The following is an 18566-nucleotide window of genomic DNA, read 5'->3' as shown; positions in this document are numbered from 1 at the left end:
AGAAAATGTTTTCATTAAGAAGATCTAGATTATTTTAATTCTTATAAAAGTTTAATTTTTTTATGCCATCTTGTGAAGTTTGGTAGGACTCTAATAGAAATACTGTAAGAATACTCTGTCGGGTTCTGAAGCATGGTTACCATTTAAAAAGATTTTCAAGCTTACTATTGATCCAAATGTAAAGCTAAAACTGGAATTTATACTTTGTATTATGAGTTGACAGAGTGAAAGTGGGATATTTTTTCAGGCCAAGAATATAATACTTTGAATCATTGGCCTCTAAGAATGTGGTTTTCTAATTTTGGCATATTTGCATGGCCATTGCTGCAAAATGGTTATCTACAAAGAGTCAGAACTAATTAAGACATTAAATATTAAACAACTAATAGTAATATTACATTCTCTCAATTAGTTTAGTCACTTAATCTGGCCTGATTATTTTAATTATTTTCATGAAAGAAAACTCTTTTCAGAAGAAAATAATACTTCAGATAAAATGTTTTCAAAAGCATAATAGTTTTTAAGAACTGCAACTTCACATAGATGTAATGAATTTAAATGTGGATTGGGGCTTAAGCTTCAAATCGTCTGACAGTATTTGCTAGTTTCGACCACCAATCACTAGAATTTGCTGTATTATTTTGATTAGTTTATTCTGGCTAGTGACTGTGGAACTTAAGTATTTTTCTGTATTTAAAAAACAACTTGAAGATGGAAGGATCTTTTAAAATTGTAACTAAAAGTTAAGTCACTTTTTTTACCACTGGGGAAAGTCTTGAATTGCAGCTTCATGTTTGTAGCATCACAGAGAAGTAAAACAGGATTTCATAGTATAGAGTCTGTCTTCATAAATCAAAGCTGTTTGCTCATATACTACATTTTCATCAAAGTTATGTAAAAACAACTTAATCTTACCAGGCTTTTATGCTCATCCTGAATTGTGAAACTGAATTTCCTTCAGATTTGACCCATTGCTGTTTGCAATTCTACAAAATAAACCAGATCAGCCCTATTAGATTCCTGGGTTTGACTCTTTCACTTGGATAAATTAAAACACCTATCAGTTAAAGTGGAGCTCTTTCTTAAAGGGAAGCTGTATTTAAAATTTTTGATGTTTATAGGTAACTTTTAGTAAGTAAGTATCTTTTTGCAAGTAAGTAACATTTTAGTAAGTAAGTAACTTTTAGACATGAAAACTGGTCTATGAAAATTTGTAGAATGTGTTTAGAAATAAGAAGCATCTCTGTGCTGTAGGAGTTGTTTGAATCAGTAGGTGAAAGTGATAGGAGTTTAGCCAGAATGCCATGGGTGGGATTTTGGGAACTCTCTCAGTTGCTCTAGGAAGTCTGAGTTGCCTTCCAGAAGGTGTCTTTTTCTCTGCTTGCATGCTTCTAATGCCATGCCCCACCCTTGTCTCCTGGTTGACACAGTATTTAGATGTGATAGAGCTGTGGATGTGTCATTGCTACTTTTAGCAGTGGAAAAATGTGGATCTTGTAGTTCCTTGGAATTACGTTCTTTTAGCAAGATGGTGCAAATGCTGTCCTTTGCTCTCCCAGTTGTTTTGTTTGGTGACTATTTAGCTCTATCACTGTTTGGAAAAGTTGTACTTTACCACCTTTGTAAATTTCTTCAGTTTCAGTACAGATTTTGCTGAATGGTTGCATGCCAGTTTTTATCTAGAGGAACACTATTCTTAGTTATTCCTGTACCTAAATTCAGATAAGTCCAGAGTATTACCTTTTGAGTATAAATCTATCAGTTAGGTGTTTTCAGTCTGTATAATTCAACTTATCATTTGTTTTGCTGTATTAGTGTATATCTTAACATGTTTTCCTGAACTGTGATTAAAGAGTTTTAAAATTCATGTGAACTCTTTACCCATTTAAATGTTTTACTTCACAATCTGCATATTTACTTGTAGCTGCTCCTTCCATATTCAGAAACATGCACATATAAGGTGACAAATAAGGTGATAGTTGATATCATAAAGTGGATGGTGGTTAAAATTTACTGTGTGATTAAAGGTAGAATATTTTTGCTATTTGCTTTTAAATCTGGGCATCATCTTTAATTTTGCAACTTTGAGAACCTTCTTTATCGCTGCATTGAAATACATTCATACTATGATATTTGGCAGAAATAATCAAATAAAGGTGTTAAAACCCAGTTAACAGAAACTGTTCTCAAATACTTTCTTCACTGTCTAAATTGATGTTCACACTTCACTTTTAATTTGGAACTAACTTATTTCTCTGATGCCACTTTATATTGGTAAAATCAATATTGATAATTTAGCTAACGGTTTATACAGTTGGTTATTTTTAAATGGCCTGAAACCAAAGAAGTTTTCTGTAAAAAAACATTATGGATTATCTTAACAGTATCTCTTGTCTGTTGGGAGCTGTTGCTGTCTTCTTATTTTATCTTACTTGTTTAGACACTTTTGAGAGGTACTGTGCAGATGACTTAATAAACTAAATCCTGTAATTCAATAATCTTCAAGATTTTCAGTGTGTTCATGTAATAATTTATTTTATTTATTGGCTTAATGTAGTTTTTGTTCCACTCTTGTCATTTGTAATTGGCTGTCCAATGATAAGCTTTTTGCCTTTTGAGCTTTAACTGGGATTTTCTTTTTCTAACCCTCCCTGCCCCAAATCAAACAAAAATCTTACCTCAAAACAAATACCACGATCCCAAGCTACAAAAATTATCTGCACTGATTTTAATAGAAATTAAAAATGGGTCATGTGTTTGTTTTAGGTACTAACAAATACTGGATGTTTGGCCATCATTCTGCATCTGGTTTTTTTTCCATAGCACCAAATTAGACTTCATTATTAAGGGTGCTAGATAAATAAAACAGGTAATTAAAGCAGAAGTTACCTTCACAAAAAACCTGAACATACAGATCTATTTGAAATAGAGGCAGGGTGACTTTTCTAGTAGGAATAATTTTTAATCCTTTATTTTGAAATTGCTAGTTAGTTTGAGACTAAATTGCTGAAGTCTTGGGGGAGCAATCTGTGCAGCTGTGGCAAAGCTTTCTCAGTGTCAAGTCTGTTCTCCAACTTGTAATGTAATGCTTATGGAAAGCCTTTTGCAAAATGTTGTATGAATTTTTAGACCAGCTGCTCATATGGAAAGTTTGCTTCTAACACTTCAAACATAAGCTAAAAACACGTCTAAATGTGTTCATGCAGACAGCTTCCAGTATTCTTTGCTCTCTTCAGCAAGCTATATGTGCCTTAAAAATACCCCCTGCACTAACTAGTAGGCCTGTCTAGAATGTATTTTCTGCTGGATAAATCCCTTCTCATTTGAAATAAACATTTAATTTATTATTGTTTTTTAAACAGACACCAAATCCTTCTGCAAGTGAGTTTATTCCTAAAGGAGGATCAACCTCCAGGCTGAGTAATGTATCCCAGTCAAGTATGTCTGCCTTCTCTCAAGCCTTGTTCTCTCACCCTTCCATGGGAAGTCCTGCTACTGCTGGGTTAGCACCAGGTAAGTTGAGAGTAATGATTTCTAGTACAGTGGTTTGTTTTGTCAAATGTAACCCTATATATAGTTATCAGATTCATCAGATATAAATGTAGCTACCTCCTACTTCAGCTCTTAATTTTAAGGCAATCATTAAAAAGCAGAGGAACTTCGGATAGATATTCCAGTAGTATGGAAATCACACTGCAGGCTGTGAAATCTGCTCATGCACAGCAGCATTGAAATTAATAACTTACTCTGCTCTTTTTAGAGAAAAGGGTTGCTGAGTTATCACATACTGTGATAAGTCCTAAGTGGTTCTGGCCAGAGCAGTACCTGAAGAGGATTTAAACGACCCATAGTCTAGAAATGCCGTGTAGTTTACAATGCATATGATCTTGGTTTACTACACACCAGTGTGCTCTTTTTATTTGTTTCTAGACTGTGATGTAGAAGTATTTTTTTATTATTAATGAGTGCATATGAGGATATAAAAATCTGGATTACAAGCACAAAGTAGAAGACAAGCTAATTCTGTAATTCTGTGCCTTACAAAATAGTGTTAATTTTTATTGTATCTGTCACATGTAATCTCAATTTTAAGACTTCTAATTTATAGTTATTTCCCACGTTTAAAACTCTTACTGAAATGTGTTCCATGCAGTCATATAATTGAGTGACAGATTTTTTTTTTACACATTTGAAAAGTTCAGTCCCTTCATGCATCTTTTAGTCTTCTGATCATAAGATGTTAACTTAATTTTAATAATTTGTTTAAATAAAATAAAAATATTTTTTGTATATAGCCATCAGCAAATCTGGATATTTCACACTGCAAATTCTTTAGTGAGTTTCTGTATATGCTTAAACCTCCGGCAGTCTCTTGTGGCTACCGAGAGGCAGCTGGGCAAATGCTATAAAGTATTTTTTAAACATCTCTTGGCAATTACTATTTATTAAAATGAACTTCACTCTTTCTTGATGCCAGTGTCAATGTAAAGGAAGCCAGAATTTAGCTTGCATGTGAAAACATAAAAGAGCAGGCTAGGAAAGAGATTGATACTTCTGCTGACCAAATGAACATGTTGTGGTACTGTCTGCTTGATCCTATTTTGTGCTGTACCGTCTTATTGGAAAACTGTTGTGTTTATATGCCTCTCAGCCTTGTCACCTGGATTGAAAAGTGTATAAAGGATTAAATAGAATACAGTAAAATGATCTACTTTTGGAAAGTGTCCAGTGGGGTCTCAGAGGGATCCTTCACAGTCCCATTTCTTTACTATCTGTAAGTAATACTTGAAAGGATAAGTAACACTGATGAAAGAGGTTCGCACAACGATTTCAGGTCCTAGAAATAAATATAGATACCAATGCTGCATACTTTCTAGCCTCAAATACTATTGTTTGTTTATGGACAAGAGGGATGGGGGAGTGTTCATAAGAGGTAACTTCAGGCAGAGTTGGCTTGTTTCCCTGCTCTTCCTGCATAACTAAAATGAAAATATAGTTCAAAGTAGGGACCTTGGTTGGATTCACTGAATTTTTCTAGAAGCTTTTCTTCTGTCACTGAGTGCAGAATTCTCTGAACCTAAGTGTCCTATGTAAATACTGCTCACAGACATTTATTTTTATTTAAATGTCAACATTAAAGCTGTCAACAGGATCCATCCACAAAAATTCCTGTTACCTCAAGGTCAGCTAGGAGGTGCTCTTTCTAAAAAATTAGGCTCTTAAATAAGAAAGCGGTATCTTTGTGTGTGGAAACTTCACCACTTAGATCATACTGGGTAACAGAATAAAAAAAATACTGAAATACATTCTGATGTTGCCATGAAAAAATGGTTGAGATATGTTAGGTTTCAATAAGTGAAAATAAATTCAAATAAAAGCCATGTAAAGAGTTTATAAGAATTTTCCTTTGAATAAAGATAAATCTCTTTCTAGTTAAAGGGTGCATACTCTCCAGTAGAATAACTTTGCAGATTTAAGTATTTATGTGAGATTAAGATTGCTTATTGTAATTTACAGTGTACTGGAGGAAATCAAAATTTCATGAGAAATAAGGAAATGTAGTAGGAGTATTTAAGTCTTCCATAGTTTTATTCACCTATAGCAAAGTAGGTAAATTATGAAAACAGACCTTTGATTTCCTTCTTGATGATAAAAAAAATGTAAGTTCTTTCACATATCTGATTTCTGAGATTTCCCTAAAGGTAGGTGCAAATCAAAACCACTTATGACATCTAGTATTTCTTGTCCTTGGAAAATATTTGTTCTGCCTGTCTTGTCAACTGTACTGCAGAAATACTGAAAAATATGACAGGGGAAACCTAAAATACTTTAGTGGGTAACTTGTTGTCCATGCCTGACATATCAGTTAGGATGTAGCATGCAAGAAGGTTACTCCTGCATTCACATGTTTCCTTCTGTAAGTGCTTTCTAGGTTAATCTCAACATAGGGTCATGTTCATCTTGGTGGCCTTTAATAGAGTGATATGAAGTGCAAGTTACACAGGTGGTGGGAGAAAATTGTTTCACTGAAGAGTTGTAAACAGATCTCATTTACTGTTTCCAAACTTTCTGTAAACTCCCTGAATACTACCTTATTGCTGCTCCCTTTCCTTGCTAGCAGACACACCCTGTTGGTCGTTTTGTGGGAAATCTAGTAAGAAGCTGACAATCTTCAAATAGCACACTTTTGCTTACAAGCTTATCTTACCCAGTCCTGCATAGCTGTATTAGAGTATTAATTTCATTAAAATATGCAACACAGTGTGTGAAAGAAATTAATGAATGTCATCAAAGTGATAAGACATCATTGCTGTGTTGAACTTGAGAGAGAACATATGTATAGCCCCCAGTATTCAAAAATGTTTAGGTTATACCTAAAGAATGAAGCCTCTGTCACATCAAATGGAAATGACAGCAAATTGCTGTTGCTTTTATATTTAGTCCAAGTCAGGTTCTGAGCTGTGCAGAATATAGGAGATCCAGTCTGAACCTGCAGGCTTAGGAGCCAGGAAGGTGAAGGTGTTTGCTTGTGTCTGGTTGACATATCTCCATTTGTGATGAGCAGGAATGTAGTTTTCAGAGCCCACAGCCCCAGATGGAGATAGAGCACTTTGTGGTGGTTTGTGTGGCTGAAGGCCCCAAGAGCTTGTTCCAGCCTTCTGGATCAAATATGATGCAGAGGAAATTCTGCAGCCATTCCAGAATAATGGAAGAACAGAAGAAGGCAAAGAGACTCTATAATTATCTTTTTTTTCCCAATTGAGACTGAAGAGGAAGAATTGATGATTCAAATAGTTTAGGGAATGAAGCAGATTTAATTAACTTAAAAATACACATCTGCAATGCTAATGACCTGATAGAGAGCTTACAATAACAAGAAATAGTTAATGAACTTAAGGATGTTACTTTAAGTTCTTGAAATAATTTGTTTTGCTTTGTCATTCTTCAAAATTTACCTAGTGGTCTGGGGTATCTCTAAAGTACAGAACATTGAAGTGATAAAATGTTAAATGTTCTATTTTTCACCTCTGAATGTGTTACAAGCATTAGAGGCATAGGGATATGGTTGTAAACTAGCAAATTTGTAGGCAAAACTTGAAGGTTTTTTAAAACCTTTAATGTTGTAGGCCAGCTGATTTGCATACACCTGAGCTTAATGAAATCCTGCTTCACTAAGTTGTGAATTCTCATTAAATCAAAAAGTTGTAGGTACTGAGTCATTGAGAAGTCATGCTTAATGCCCTTTGATCCTGATTATCTGTGTGAATTATTAGCTAGCTTTTAATTCAAATACGTTGTGTGCTACAAAGCTTTATTAGCAACGTGAATCTCATAAAATGTCTTCGGGCATTGTCGCAAATGCGTGTCAAAGTCTGCCATTTCCCTTTCCTCAGTCACAATGAAACTTCAAAAATAAAAAAACAAGGCAATAAATGAAAAGAATAAAGAAGGATATGTAAGTATGATCTCTCTCTTTACAGAATAAGAAGGCACCTTAAGAGCTGCATGTGTGTGTAGGTAGCCTGCACATTCACTGTGAATGTTGGGAAAAGATCTTCAAATCCCACAACCATTTCTGTTTTGTGGAATGGAACCATGACAGCTGCATACCATGACACCTCTTTTTAGATAGAAAAGTGAAAGAAGCCCTTTCCCCTTGCAGTTCATCTTTTAAGATTGTATTTGACTTCTTCATGAAGTGTATTAAGATTCCCCAAGACAAGGAGTGGAGAGGGACAATTTGAAACAGGCTTTTTGATGTCTGTTGGCATTAGAATTTTAATATAGGGGAATCTTGAACCCTCTCATAGGGAAAGCTTAATATTATTTGTCAAGATCACTGATAGGAGTGAGATATATATATTTATATACATGTGTATATATGTATGTGTGTATATATATACGTATGTAACTCATAAGTAGATTTTAAAAAGCTCATTTTTTCTTAGGCCCTTAAGCAAATAGACATTTACATAAACTGTGCTGTTAAAACCAGCCTAATTCTGTGAGGTCTGTTCCATTGTCACTATTGTATGTTTAGTAACATCTTTTTTCTTGAGTATCAGTCAGTAGGAATATATAATCTCTTGTTAATAAAACTATTTTTCTTTTATTTTCCTCTAATTCCATTTGTTATGATTAAATATTATTAGTAGTATGCTCTTAATTGATTGAAATACTAATGAAGTTGGTGATATCTGCTTGAATTTGTGCACTCTATTAGCTGCCTGAAGTACTTAAATATTCATATTTTCACTGTATTAAGTATTTTTCCTTTTTTTTGTTGTTGTTATGCTGGGCTTTCAATAGTTATTTAGATTGTGTTGAATGTAATGCAAGTCTCTCAGAAGAATCTGTCACTTCCAATATTTGTTGTCTCAACCTGTCCATATGCACCACAGCAGTAAGAGCAAAATTCTTGTAGCATGTGTAGTATGTTCTAGTAGAATAAAACCAGACTCCAGTCAATCTTTCTTCTCCTGAACTCACTATGCATATTGGCAAATGAAGAGGCCATATGTTCTACCTGCTAGATGATTTTCACTGAACTCTCAATGTCCTTTCAAAATGAGACCTAACTAGACTGGAAGGCCATCTAAAAGGATTTGTGTGATGCTGTGATCCTTTTCTTTCAGTCTTGCATTAATACCTGTGCAAAGACATTAAGGATTGAGGTAACTATTCTTTAGCGGGAATAAATTTTTTTCAAAAAGAAAGTCTTAAAGTGGAAATAGTTTGAAATTATATCTGTAAAGTCACTAGAGATCTTTTTTCTTCTGGGAAACTTGTAGTAGAAGGTCACAGTATAATTTTAGCAAGTTGCAAGTCTTCACTTTTCTGCAAGACATTACTTACAGTCTTGTACCTATAGTATGTATTTGAAAGCATAGAGGTCTTATTTTCCATCAGTATACATGAAGGCTGCTGGGTTCTTATTTCATGATCCCTATAGTTGGCTGTTTTATTGAGTTACTCTTGAAGCCATTTATTCCTGTCTGGGTTGAGATGATGTGCTTGCAAGGACTCCAGTGAATACTGCTTTATTGGAATAGAGTGAAAAAGGCATATCAGTAACTTCCCATAGATGAAGAGAATTCTTAGTTATCATAAACTAACTGTAGAGTTGCTTCAGTTTAATGGCCATTTTAGTTATCCTTCAGCTTTTAATACTAATACATTGTTTGCTTTGAAACTGATCTTTTCCTCCAGTGGATTAAGAATGCATTTGTGTTTTAGTCTTTTGTTAAAAATGTAACAGTCTTTACAGAGCTGTTGAAATATTGAAGTATTACTCAGTCACTCAAGGTGACTTGTACCTTAATGAAAACTTACTTTCTTTTGTAGCATAAATTAGTGCTATCAAAATATGTAACATTTTGCAGTCATACAGTTAATTTTTAGACAGATTTTTAGGAGTCTATGTTACCATTAGCAGTGCCTATTATAATTAATTTTTTAAGTTAATACACTGGTGAGCAATATTCTATAATATTGCTTATCTACAAGATGTGTGTACGCACATGTACATGTATTAATACAAAGAAAAGTTCTAGCCTACAAAAGTGCAGACTTTTTTCTTTCATATTCTTAATATTTTACAGTTTTACAAAAGGAATAAATTACTTAAAAGACACAGTTAAAAAGAAAGGCATATGATTTTACCACAGTTACAATTTAAAAATCTTGTTCATTTTGTTGGAACTATTAACTTTTGAGGAACAAAAGAGAATTGTGCTGAATTAATAAACATGGTTTTTGTCAAAGAAGTAAATGAGAGGAGCTAAATGAAAGGTTACAAATATTCTTTTAATATTGTTAGGATAATATAGCTTCAAAGTAATTTTTCCCAAGGTAGTGCTTACTTGTTAACACTGGAACTTATTTGCTTTTGTCTTTTGTTTTAAAAAAGAAAAAAAAATTAAATGTAGGAGGGATGAGATTACTTGAGGGACACGATACGAGTGTGAAATCACTCCTACACATTACTGATGATGCATTTTGAGAACTCTGCAGAGTAACTCATGATTGAAGTTAAACTAGTTTATGTAACTAAAAAGTGTGTATGCAAAAAAAATTCCTTTTGCTTTCATTAGTTGGAGAGTTGCTTAAATTACTCTGATTACTAGAGTTTTAATAATTAATTTAATCAAATATCTGTGTAGTAACTAACCATTCTTAATTAAAGAAGAATTCTCAGCTGTCAACAGAATGTTAAATATGAAAGCTGTGTATCTTCTATCCTTTCAAGGAAAAGATTTAGTATGACTAATACAATTCTGACTTTATAGAAGAGAAAGTGCATCCCAGTCTGAACTGAGCAATAATACCTTTCAAAGATGTTTTCCTTGGTGTTAATCTGAACACCTGAATATGTCAGATCTTCTGCTAGTAAGTAACTCTGCAAGGAGTTGTTTTGAAGGGTTATCTCTTCCTCAGCAGCACCTCGGAATGTCTATTACATTTTACACCTAATTTTTACAAGTAATTTTTATAAGCAAGCACCTGTTTTTTTAAGTAAGCAATTCTGAGAATTCTGCATGCAATAACTCAAAGTAATTAGACTGTTTGGTAAATAAAAAGTGTGTATGCAAAAAAGTTGCCCTTTTTTTTCTCATTGATGCACTTTGTTTAGAAGCAGAGTTTCTCAGGCATCAGTGGAGTTGTCCCTGTAATATTAAAGGTGAACAGCAGCCAATAAAATAATTGCAAATAAATTAGAAAATTCCAACAGGAATGTTTAATAGACTTCATATCATGGGATGTTATCTATTTTTACATATAAAATACATCTTTTGGAGGATGACTTTTGAATATAATAATTGCAGGAAAATAGGTAATTACTCCCCTGATGTTATTAATAGTGGCATTTTGTGTATTATTAACACACTTACTGGTGTGCTGTATTACTGGAGACATTTATAGCTGTGGAGTTCTAATAAAAGGTACATGCATAATTAGGTGAAGTGAGTTACAGCTAAGCAAACTCCATTGACTGCTCATGTAACTGTTAAGTAAACACTCACATAGTCATTAATATTTTATCTTTTTGCAGTTTAACAAACTAGCATTAGACACAGCATTATTTTGACTTGTCTTCCCTTTTCAGCTACTTATGTTTTTCATTTCAGTTCTTCATGTGTATATTGTATGTTTCAAAGCCCTATTTCTCTGCAATAAGCAAAGATTTTGGGGAAAAGATATCTGTTCAGTCATGGTCTTACTGTTTTATCTCTCAAGGATTTCTATATCTATATGAAGAGTTAAGTGTCTCACCTGCTCAGAATGTTGTTGGTAGTAAAGGCTGCTTTTCTGAAATTGGTAGTTTTTTTTGATGACAGATTTGATCAAGAATGTCTTCTTGTGTTTCTTTAAGGAATGTCACTGTCAGCAGGATCTTCTCCTCTTCATTCTCCCAAAATAACTCCTCATACATCTCCTGCTCCTCGAAGAAGAAGTCATACTCCTAACCCAGCAAACTATATGGTGCCTACTAGTGCCTCTGCGTCTGTCGCTAACGCTGTCTCTCAGCCTCCATCTACTGGCCAGGTGATCCAGAAGGAAACAGTGGGTGGAACAACATACTTCTACACTGACACAACTCCAGCACCTCTCACAGGAATGGTATGTTGGCTTTCAATACACAACTGTCTGGAGTTTATAAGTGCTGAATTGGTTGATACTACAGATATTGTTTTAATGTTTTATAAGCTATAAACTGCTTATTCTGTATGAAGATGGGTCCTTTTAGTTATTTTAGTTGTTCTCCAAAAATCACTGAAATATAAGGACCAGAGAAATTTTTATATAGTTCTACAGTTGTGTAGAGCTTTCTGGGGTTTTAACACAGCAGTAGCAAGAAAGCATTCTATATGTCTCAGTGGATACGTACATAATGAGAAAACATCAAAAAGTCAGCTTTTTTTTGATTGGTTAAATAGGTCTTATGTTTACAATGACGGGGAAAAGGCAGTTAGAAAACTGTGGAAATAACTATTTACATACATATATACACATACACCTCCCTCACCCTTGAAATATTTAGAAGTGAATACAACATAAAAGGATTGTAACATATCTGACAATAGATTTGTATCTTGTACTGTACATGAGGATTTCATAGTTTGAACTGAAAGAGTGAGAAAACTCTTCATTTGCTTGATCCTTAAGGACTTCAGAAAGCTTCTTGAAATGCTTTATTTTTAGGTCTTTCCAAACTACCACATCTACCATCCAGCTGCACCTCATGTTGCTTACATGCAGCCAAAAGCAAATGCACCTTCCTTCTTCATGGCAGATGAGCTCAGACAGGTAAGATGTTTGAGAGTGTAAAGGAACATTTAATGTCTTGGCAAAAATAGAAATTTGTTAATGGTAGAACAGAAGTAGACACTTGCAATATGTGCAGTCAGTTTTCCCTGTGGAGAATTTGAAAAATCAAATCTTGTAGTAGGTGGAGTACAACAGAGGGTGGGGATGAGTTACAACATACATGACTGCAATCTAATCCGCATGCCATGATTTACTATTCAGCTCAGTGCTATTACTGATGTGGTTTTTTGGTGTGCATGGGTTTATTTTTGTAGCATTATTTTAAGCTGCAATACTATTCAGTTTGAAAGTCTCCCACTGAAATGGAAGTGTATGCAGGTGTTAGCTGAAGAGCTCTTCTCAGGGTTCATCATCTCAGGGCTGGCTGTGAGTGTTATTAATTTCAGCGTTACTGTAGTAGGTGCCTTTGTCAGTGCGAGCTATAGCAAATGTCTTCTGAAGCTCCTTCAAGAATTTAGGTATTTTATCATTCATATGTTCAAGCTGTTAATCTTCTGACCCTCTCTGCCTTAGACACTTGCATTAATTCTCTATTTTAGTACAGGTAGCTAGTACTTCAAAGACAGTGTTTTCTTAAATTATCAAAAAAATAACTGAATTATAATGTTCAAAACTTAATTTTTCCTTCAGGAACTCATCAACAGACACCTAATAACTATGGCCCAGATTGATCAGGCTGATATTCCTGGTAAGTAAGTGTTTCTCAAAACTCTTAAACAGTGATGATGTTTTTCTGCAACCATGTACATTCATCTATATTAACAACCTCTTGCAGAAACTGCCACCTGTTTTTATTTTTTCATGGAACTTTAATTGTCAGCCTGGGCCATGGTTAACCAAATGCAGTGTTTCAAAAATACAAATTATTCTTTCTGTCTCCTATTTCTGTTTTGAAACTCCTTAATGATTAGGAATAGTTCAAATTGCTGAGAAAGGAAAAATCATTAAGACAGTTAAGCCTTGTGAAAAACAGTTTTGTATTACTTTGTAGATATTAAATATATAGATATATATATCTATATATAATGTAGATATATTTTTCAAATGTTGTATGTAAACTAGCAAAGCAGTTTGTTTTGAAGTGACTTGGCTGATATATCAGAGACGGCTTTGTGCTAGCTGTCAGGCAGAAGAACCATATACTATTTACTGTGATTTAGCTTTTGGGGAATTTACAATATTCAGTTTGATTTAAATAATTTTTGCTTGCAGTATCTTATCAAATGTGTGTGTAGTATGATAATGATGCAGTTAAAAAAATGCAGTTTAGTGTTTTAATCCAGATGAAGTGCAAGGGTAATCTCTTAATCTGATTTACAAACCTTTAGTACTTCTCTCTGCCTGTTTTATAAACTAGTATATTAAAACACAAAAGACTGATACTTGCTTTTTTTTCCTGATGAAAATGTGGTCTTTACTATGGTAGGAAGTCTGCATGGAAATTGGTGCTTATTATTGAATTAGTGTAGGAAAAACACTAAAGAAATATCATTCATAAGGGTGAATTTCTAAGGTAAATGAGAAAATGGCAGATGTAATGGAAATGTCATCTATTCTGTTGATGTGTAACACTTTTTCTAAAGACAATTTTAGGTCAGTGGGATCACTTCTAGGAACCTACCAGTATGTTGGTGTTAAAGCAAAAATAGTGAATTTTAACTTCACGTGCACCTAAAAGATGATGGAGATAATATATATATTAGTGAAAGTCATTTTAATTTTCTCTGCTACTCAGTAATTTTCTCAAAGTCAGTTGAGGCCTAACATATTTCTGTGTATAAACTGATTTTAGCAGTTCCTGCAGAAGTGGACAGCTACCACAGTCTCTTTCCTTTGGAACCACTGCCGCCTCCCAATCGGATACAGAAAACGAGCAACTTTGGGTACATTACATCGTGCTATAAAGCTGTAAATAGTAAAGATGACCTGCCGTATTGCCTTCGGAGGATACATGGTGAGAAAAATTCACTTGTCTCAGTAGCATCCCGAAGCATACCAGTCATATTTTAGTGTCTGGTTGCTTCTCAGCAGTTTCAGATGAAATGCTAAAGTAAAAATTTTTCAATCTAAGCATTATACTTTAAACCATAGGTATATTTTTTTTCCTAGGTTTCCGTCTCGTTAACACAAAGTGCATGGTATTGGTTGACATGTGGAAAAAGATTCAGCACTCAAATATCGTAACTTTGCGTGAAGTGTTTACCACTAAAGCTTTTGGAGAACATTGTAAGTTTTTGTTTTTTCTTGCCCACTGCACCTCCCCCCCACTCCCCCAAGCTGATGTGTCGATACTTTTTTCAAATACTGAGTTAGTAAATATCACCTGTTTCTATTTTTAAGCTTTAGTGTTTGCGTATGATTTTCATGCTGGAGGAGAGACTATGATGAGCAGACACTTCAATGACCCTAGTGCTGATTCCTATTTCACAAAACGGAAATGGGGTAAGGAAACCACACTATGATACAATACTTCTATACGCTGTTTCTGCAGTAAACATCTGGTCACAAATAGTTGTTCAGCTTAATTTTTTGGCCAACCAGTTCTGTCATGCCATAAGCTGATTGATATGAGAGACTACTTCTTCACCTCCTATTTGTAAAATTTTTTAAAATTATCAAACAAGTATAAAGTTGATGTCAGCATGTAAGGGAATTACAACTCTTTAAAAGTAAAATAGTTTGAAAAAAAAACTGTGAGCCAGGAGCTCTGGTGTCCTTATTGCAGGTCTGTCACCAGGTAACGCCTAACATTTAATGGCATTAGTTCCAGAAAATACAAAAGATATGCTGTGCCAATTTGATTCTTGCTGTTTAGGTGTCCTACTCATCTGTTTTTTTCCGCACTATGTATTATGAGAAATAATTAGACAGTATTTTATTTGATGATTTGAAATGTGAAGTACTAGTTAAGACAAGAAATGGATTAAAAAAATCCCTGTACCACATTCTTTTCAGACACCAGCTTCACATCTTAGGTCTGAAATTTTTTTTAATGATGTTTATACATAGCTTCAATGGAGTCATTAAAACTACATCAACATTCTTAAATGAAGTCTGTCACAGGATGGTCTGTGGCTCAGCAAGTAGCCCAGTAGAGCTCTTATGCTTGTGTCTAAAGCCTTTTCCTCTCCAAACCAGTGTGCTGTCGATCCTTCTTCCTGTTAGGACCAGTTTGTGATCCCTGCAGTCTTACAAACTGCAGTCAGGTATTTGCAACACAAACAGTGCCATGCTGAGAAAGAGATGTGGTCACTGCTGAATAGAATCACAGAAAGACTTAAGGTAGAAAAATACCGTGCAGAGCTTTTTTGGACCAACTTCTTGCTTGAGGCAGGACCAGTCCTGAAATTACATCAAGCACTAAAGATGACCAGAGGACTGTGACATGGCCTGTTTTATTTTTTAATTAGAGAAGATCTTCCCTAAATGTCTTTAGGCTGCCAGTGTATGAAGGGAAACAGAAGCTAAGGGTTTTTTGTTTCTTGTGCCTTTTTTGAAATTAGAGCTTTTAGCTGTGAATTCAAACTATTTCAAAGGTTGGCATCTAGAACTTCTCTTGGCTATCTTGTACATCAGAGTACATTGGTTTGGTAGTGTGTGAGTATGTTCAAAGGCTTGAAGAAAACCTTATATACATTCAAGGACTTGTGGGTACCTTATATACTGCATAATTCTCACTGACTTTGGACTGAGCTGACCATTATAAGTGGAGATGGAACTTGATTTCCACCACTGATTTTGGTGGTAATATCTCAGATGGAGGAAACCCCAGTTTGATTGTGTCATATCCTGTGTCAAATCAGAGTGCCATTACAGATTCAATGAGCCTGATGTGAAACTAATTTGGTGAGATAAAACTGGAAGATCTACTGCTAGGTTAATGACTGTTACGTGCAGGACTAGACCCCTGAGCGTTTCCCAGTCATGGTTTTCAATTTCCATGTGAATCAGTCCTTGTTATGTTTTTGTATCTCTCTAGAGAATCATAGTAGTATGATGTCTGTTCTAGATAAAATAATAGAAGTTATAATAAAATTCTTGGGAACACATTCTTTTGTCACACTGGAAAATAATTAAGTTATGGTCCTATAAAGGGCAGTCATGTCCCATTAACCTATCCAAGTTCTTTAAAGGAAGATCCAGTAGATAAGACCTTGGAGTTTTCAATGAAGTCCAACAGAGTCTTTAAAAGAGCCTAAGTAGTCATATGGCAGAAAAGGTTCTCAGGTTAATGCCTGGTTAGAATATTGGAAACAGAGTGAACAGTGAAGATCACTGACGGGTCTCACAAGAAGATGTCCTGGGAGTTGTATTTCTTAACACATTTGCTTGTTTGCTCTGAAGATAAATGGTCTGTCAAAGTTTGCTGGTAATACCAAATTATTTGGATTGTTAAAAACAAAGGCCAATTGTGATTGATTGCAGAAGGATCTTACAAGACTGGAACTCCTACTGATAATATAGCAGGTGATGTAATGTAAACCAGTGTAATCAAAGGAAAAATGTAACTAGCTTTAAACATGAAGCAATAGCCTCTGTTGTGACTGTTGCCACTCAGTAACAGGTCTGGGACCATAGTTAAGTAGATTGAAGAGAGTACTGTCCTGAATAGCTGTAAATAGGAAATAGGTTGATGTAGCTTATTAAGAAAAGGGCAGTGAAATAGTAGACATTGTATTCAAGATGTGTGTGCCTGATGGACTCCTGTCTGTAGCTGTGTTCCTCCTCGTGCATTTTGAAGGGTGTAGAAGAGCAGTGAAGAGGTTGAGATGAGGTGACAGGGATGATCAAAGGTGTGGAACAGCTGGATGAAGAACAGCAAAGTGGAATAATGCTTTTCATGCTTTTAAAGATGGGAAGGATAATAATGGGGTTAAAAATTACTGGAATATGGTCTGAAAAATCATTTGAATTAACAAAGAAATTAATAAAAAAGTTTATTATTTCTTCCAGCCTACAACCAAGGCCTTACCAATGAAACTAGACAGGTAGCAAATTCAAAACCTGTGTAACGATAATTAAGCCATGGAACTTTCACAGACTGTTGTGGACATTTGCCTAGGTTCAAGGGGGAAGTGGGCTTACTCATGCAGGAGAAATAGTTGGGGACTGCATAGGCATGATATTTACTTCTGGGCTGCAAATCACTGGAGGCTAATAGAACATTCTACTTGTTTATGTTTATACACTTCAGTATTCATGGCAAGCTGATTTTAGGGTATGTGTATTTGAAACAGGCTCATGGGCTATCTGGACCCTTTGTTTTGCCTACTTCAGCTTCCTTTTATAGGCAGGAATGATCTGGCAAGTTGGAAATAAGACATCAATGTCTGTTCAAACCAAAGTATTACTCAATTAAAATGAGCTGTTGCAACAGAACTTACAGGGATATGTAGGGAAGATAACTTTGTCCTGACTGTGGCACTTACTACCTGCACTTTCAATATTTTCAGTAGACAAATTAGGGAATTAGGGGAAAAGTCACCTGAAGTCCCAAATTTTGCCAAATCTTTCTGCATATCTTTGCTTTGGCCTTTCTTTTTTTTTTTTTTTTTTTGATAACTGCTGCTCTCTAGTCTAGTCCTCAGTAGAAGGAGCAATTTAAGAGAGAAAAATAAGATTGCATACCTATAACTTGATTTCTCAGAATTGCCTGCCTTCATGGATCCTTTCTCCATCCCCTCACAGAGTTTCTTGGCCGTCTGCCTGCCTAGAGGAGACTCCCAAGAGAAGCAGGGGAATGGATGGAAGTTGGGTACTCTGCAGCATGAGGCCCAGATTAGTACAATTGCTTATAAAGGTTTTAGGAGGCACAACACTGTGAACCTGATCAGTGAACTCAGAGAATTTGATTTCAGGTATGCAACCTTATTTATGTTGAACACTTCAGTTGGCAACATGAGACATTGATAGTTAAAAGATGAGGATTATGGTTTACATGGCTGTCTTGCATGTCACTGGTGTCAATGTGATCAGTCTTGGGTGTTTTCTTCTTGCCATATTATTTACAGACCCTGTTACAGGACTACCTTGATAGAGATTTGGTGTGGGGAAGAAAAATAGCAGCTTACATTTATTTTTATACTGTAAACTAATGTCTCTGACTTCTGAATGCAGTAGAATTTGTTGCTTGTGTTCTTTATTCAGTGATAACTCCTCTTCCTTCAGATGGTAGTGTGTGATAATCTAACATTGTTCTGTCATACTTTACTAAGTTTGCATGGTTTAAAATCAGG

The 18566-nt window shown here is 34.9% G+C and overlaps 1 protein-coding gene across 6 annotated transcripts in view; it reads left to right on the top strand.

Annotated features, from left to right (window-relative positions):
- The window catches only part of PAN3 (poly(A) specific ribonuclease subunit PAN3), a 119597-nt gene that overhangs the window by 39498 nt on the left and 61533 nt on the right, over nucleotides 1-18566 (top strand). For 5 of the 6 annotated variants that reach the window (XM_064409126.1, XM_064409130.1, XM_064409128.1 and 2 more), the window contains 7 exons: nucleotides 3363-3513; nucleotides 11375-11622; nucleotides 12205-12309; nucleotides 12961-13018; nucleotides 14123-14284; nucleotides 14440-14556; nucleotides 14671-14772. In XM_064409126.1, coding sequence (XP_064265196.1) covers nucleotides 3363-3513; nucleotides 11375-11622; nucleotides 12205-12309; nucleotides 12961-13018; nucleotides 14123-14284; nucleotides 14440-14556; nucleotides 14671-14772 — 943 coding nt within the window. The remainder of the gene's footprint in view (nucleotides 1-3362; nucleotides 3514-11374; nucleotides 11623-12204; nucleotides 12310-12960; nucleotides 13019-14122; nucleotides 14285-14439; nucleotides 14557-14670; nucleotides 14773-18566) is intronic. The other variant, XM_064409125.1, reaches the window with a different exon arrangement.

The sequence above is a fragment of the Passer domesticus genome, chromosome 2 (assembly GCF_036417665.1).
Source record: "Passer domesticus isolate bPasDom1 chromosome 2, bPasDom1.hap1, whole genome shotgun sequence".
NCBI classification, from domain to species: Eukaryota; Metazoa; Chordata; class Aves; order Passeriformes; family Passeridae; genus Passer; species Passer domesticus.
The sequence above is the reverse complement of the archived record's forward strand: the minus strand, read 5'-3'. Positions and strand labels throughout refer to the sequence as shown.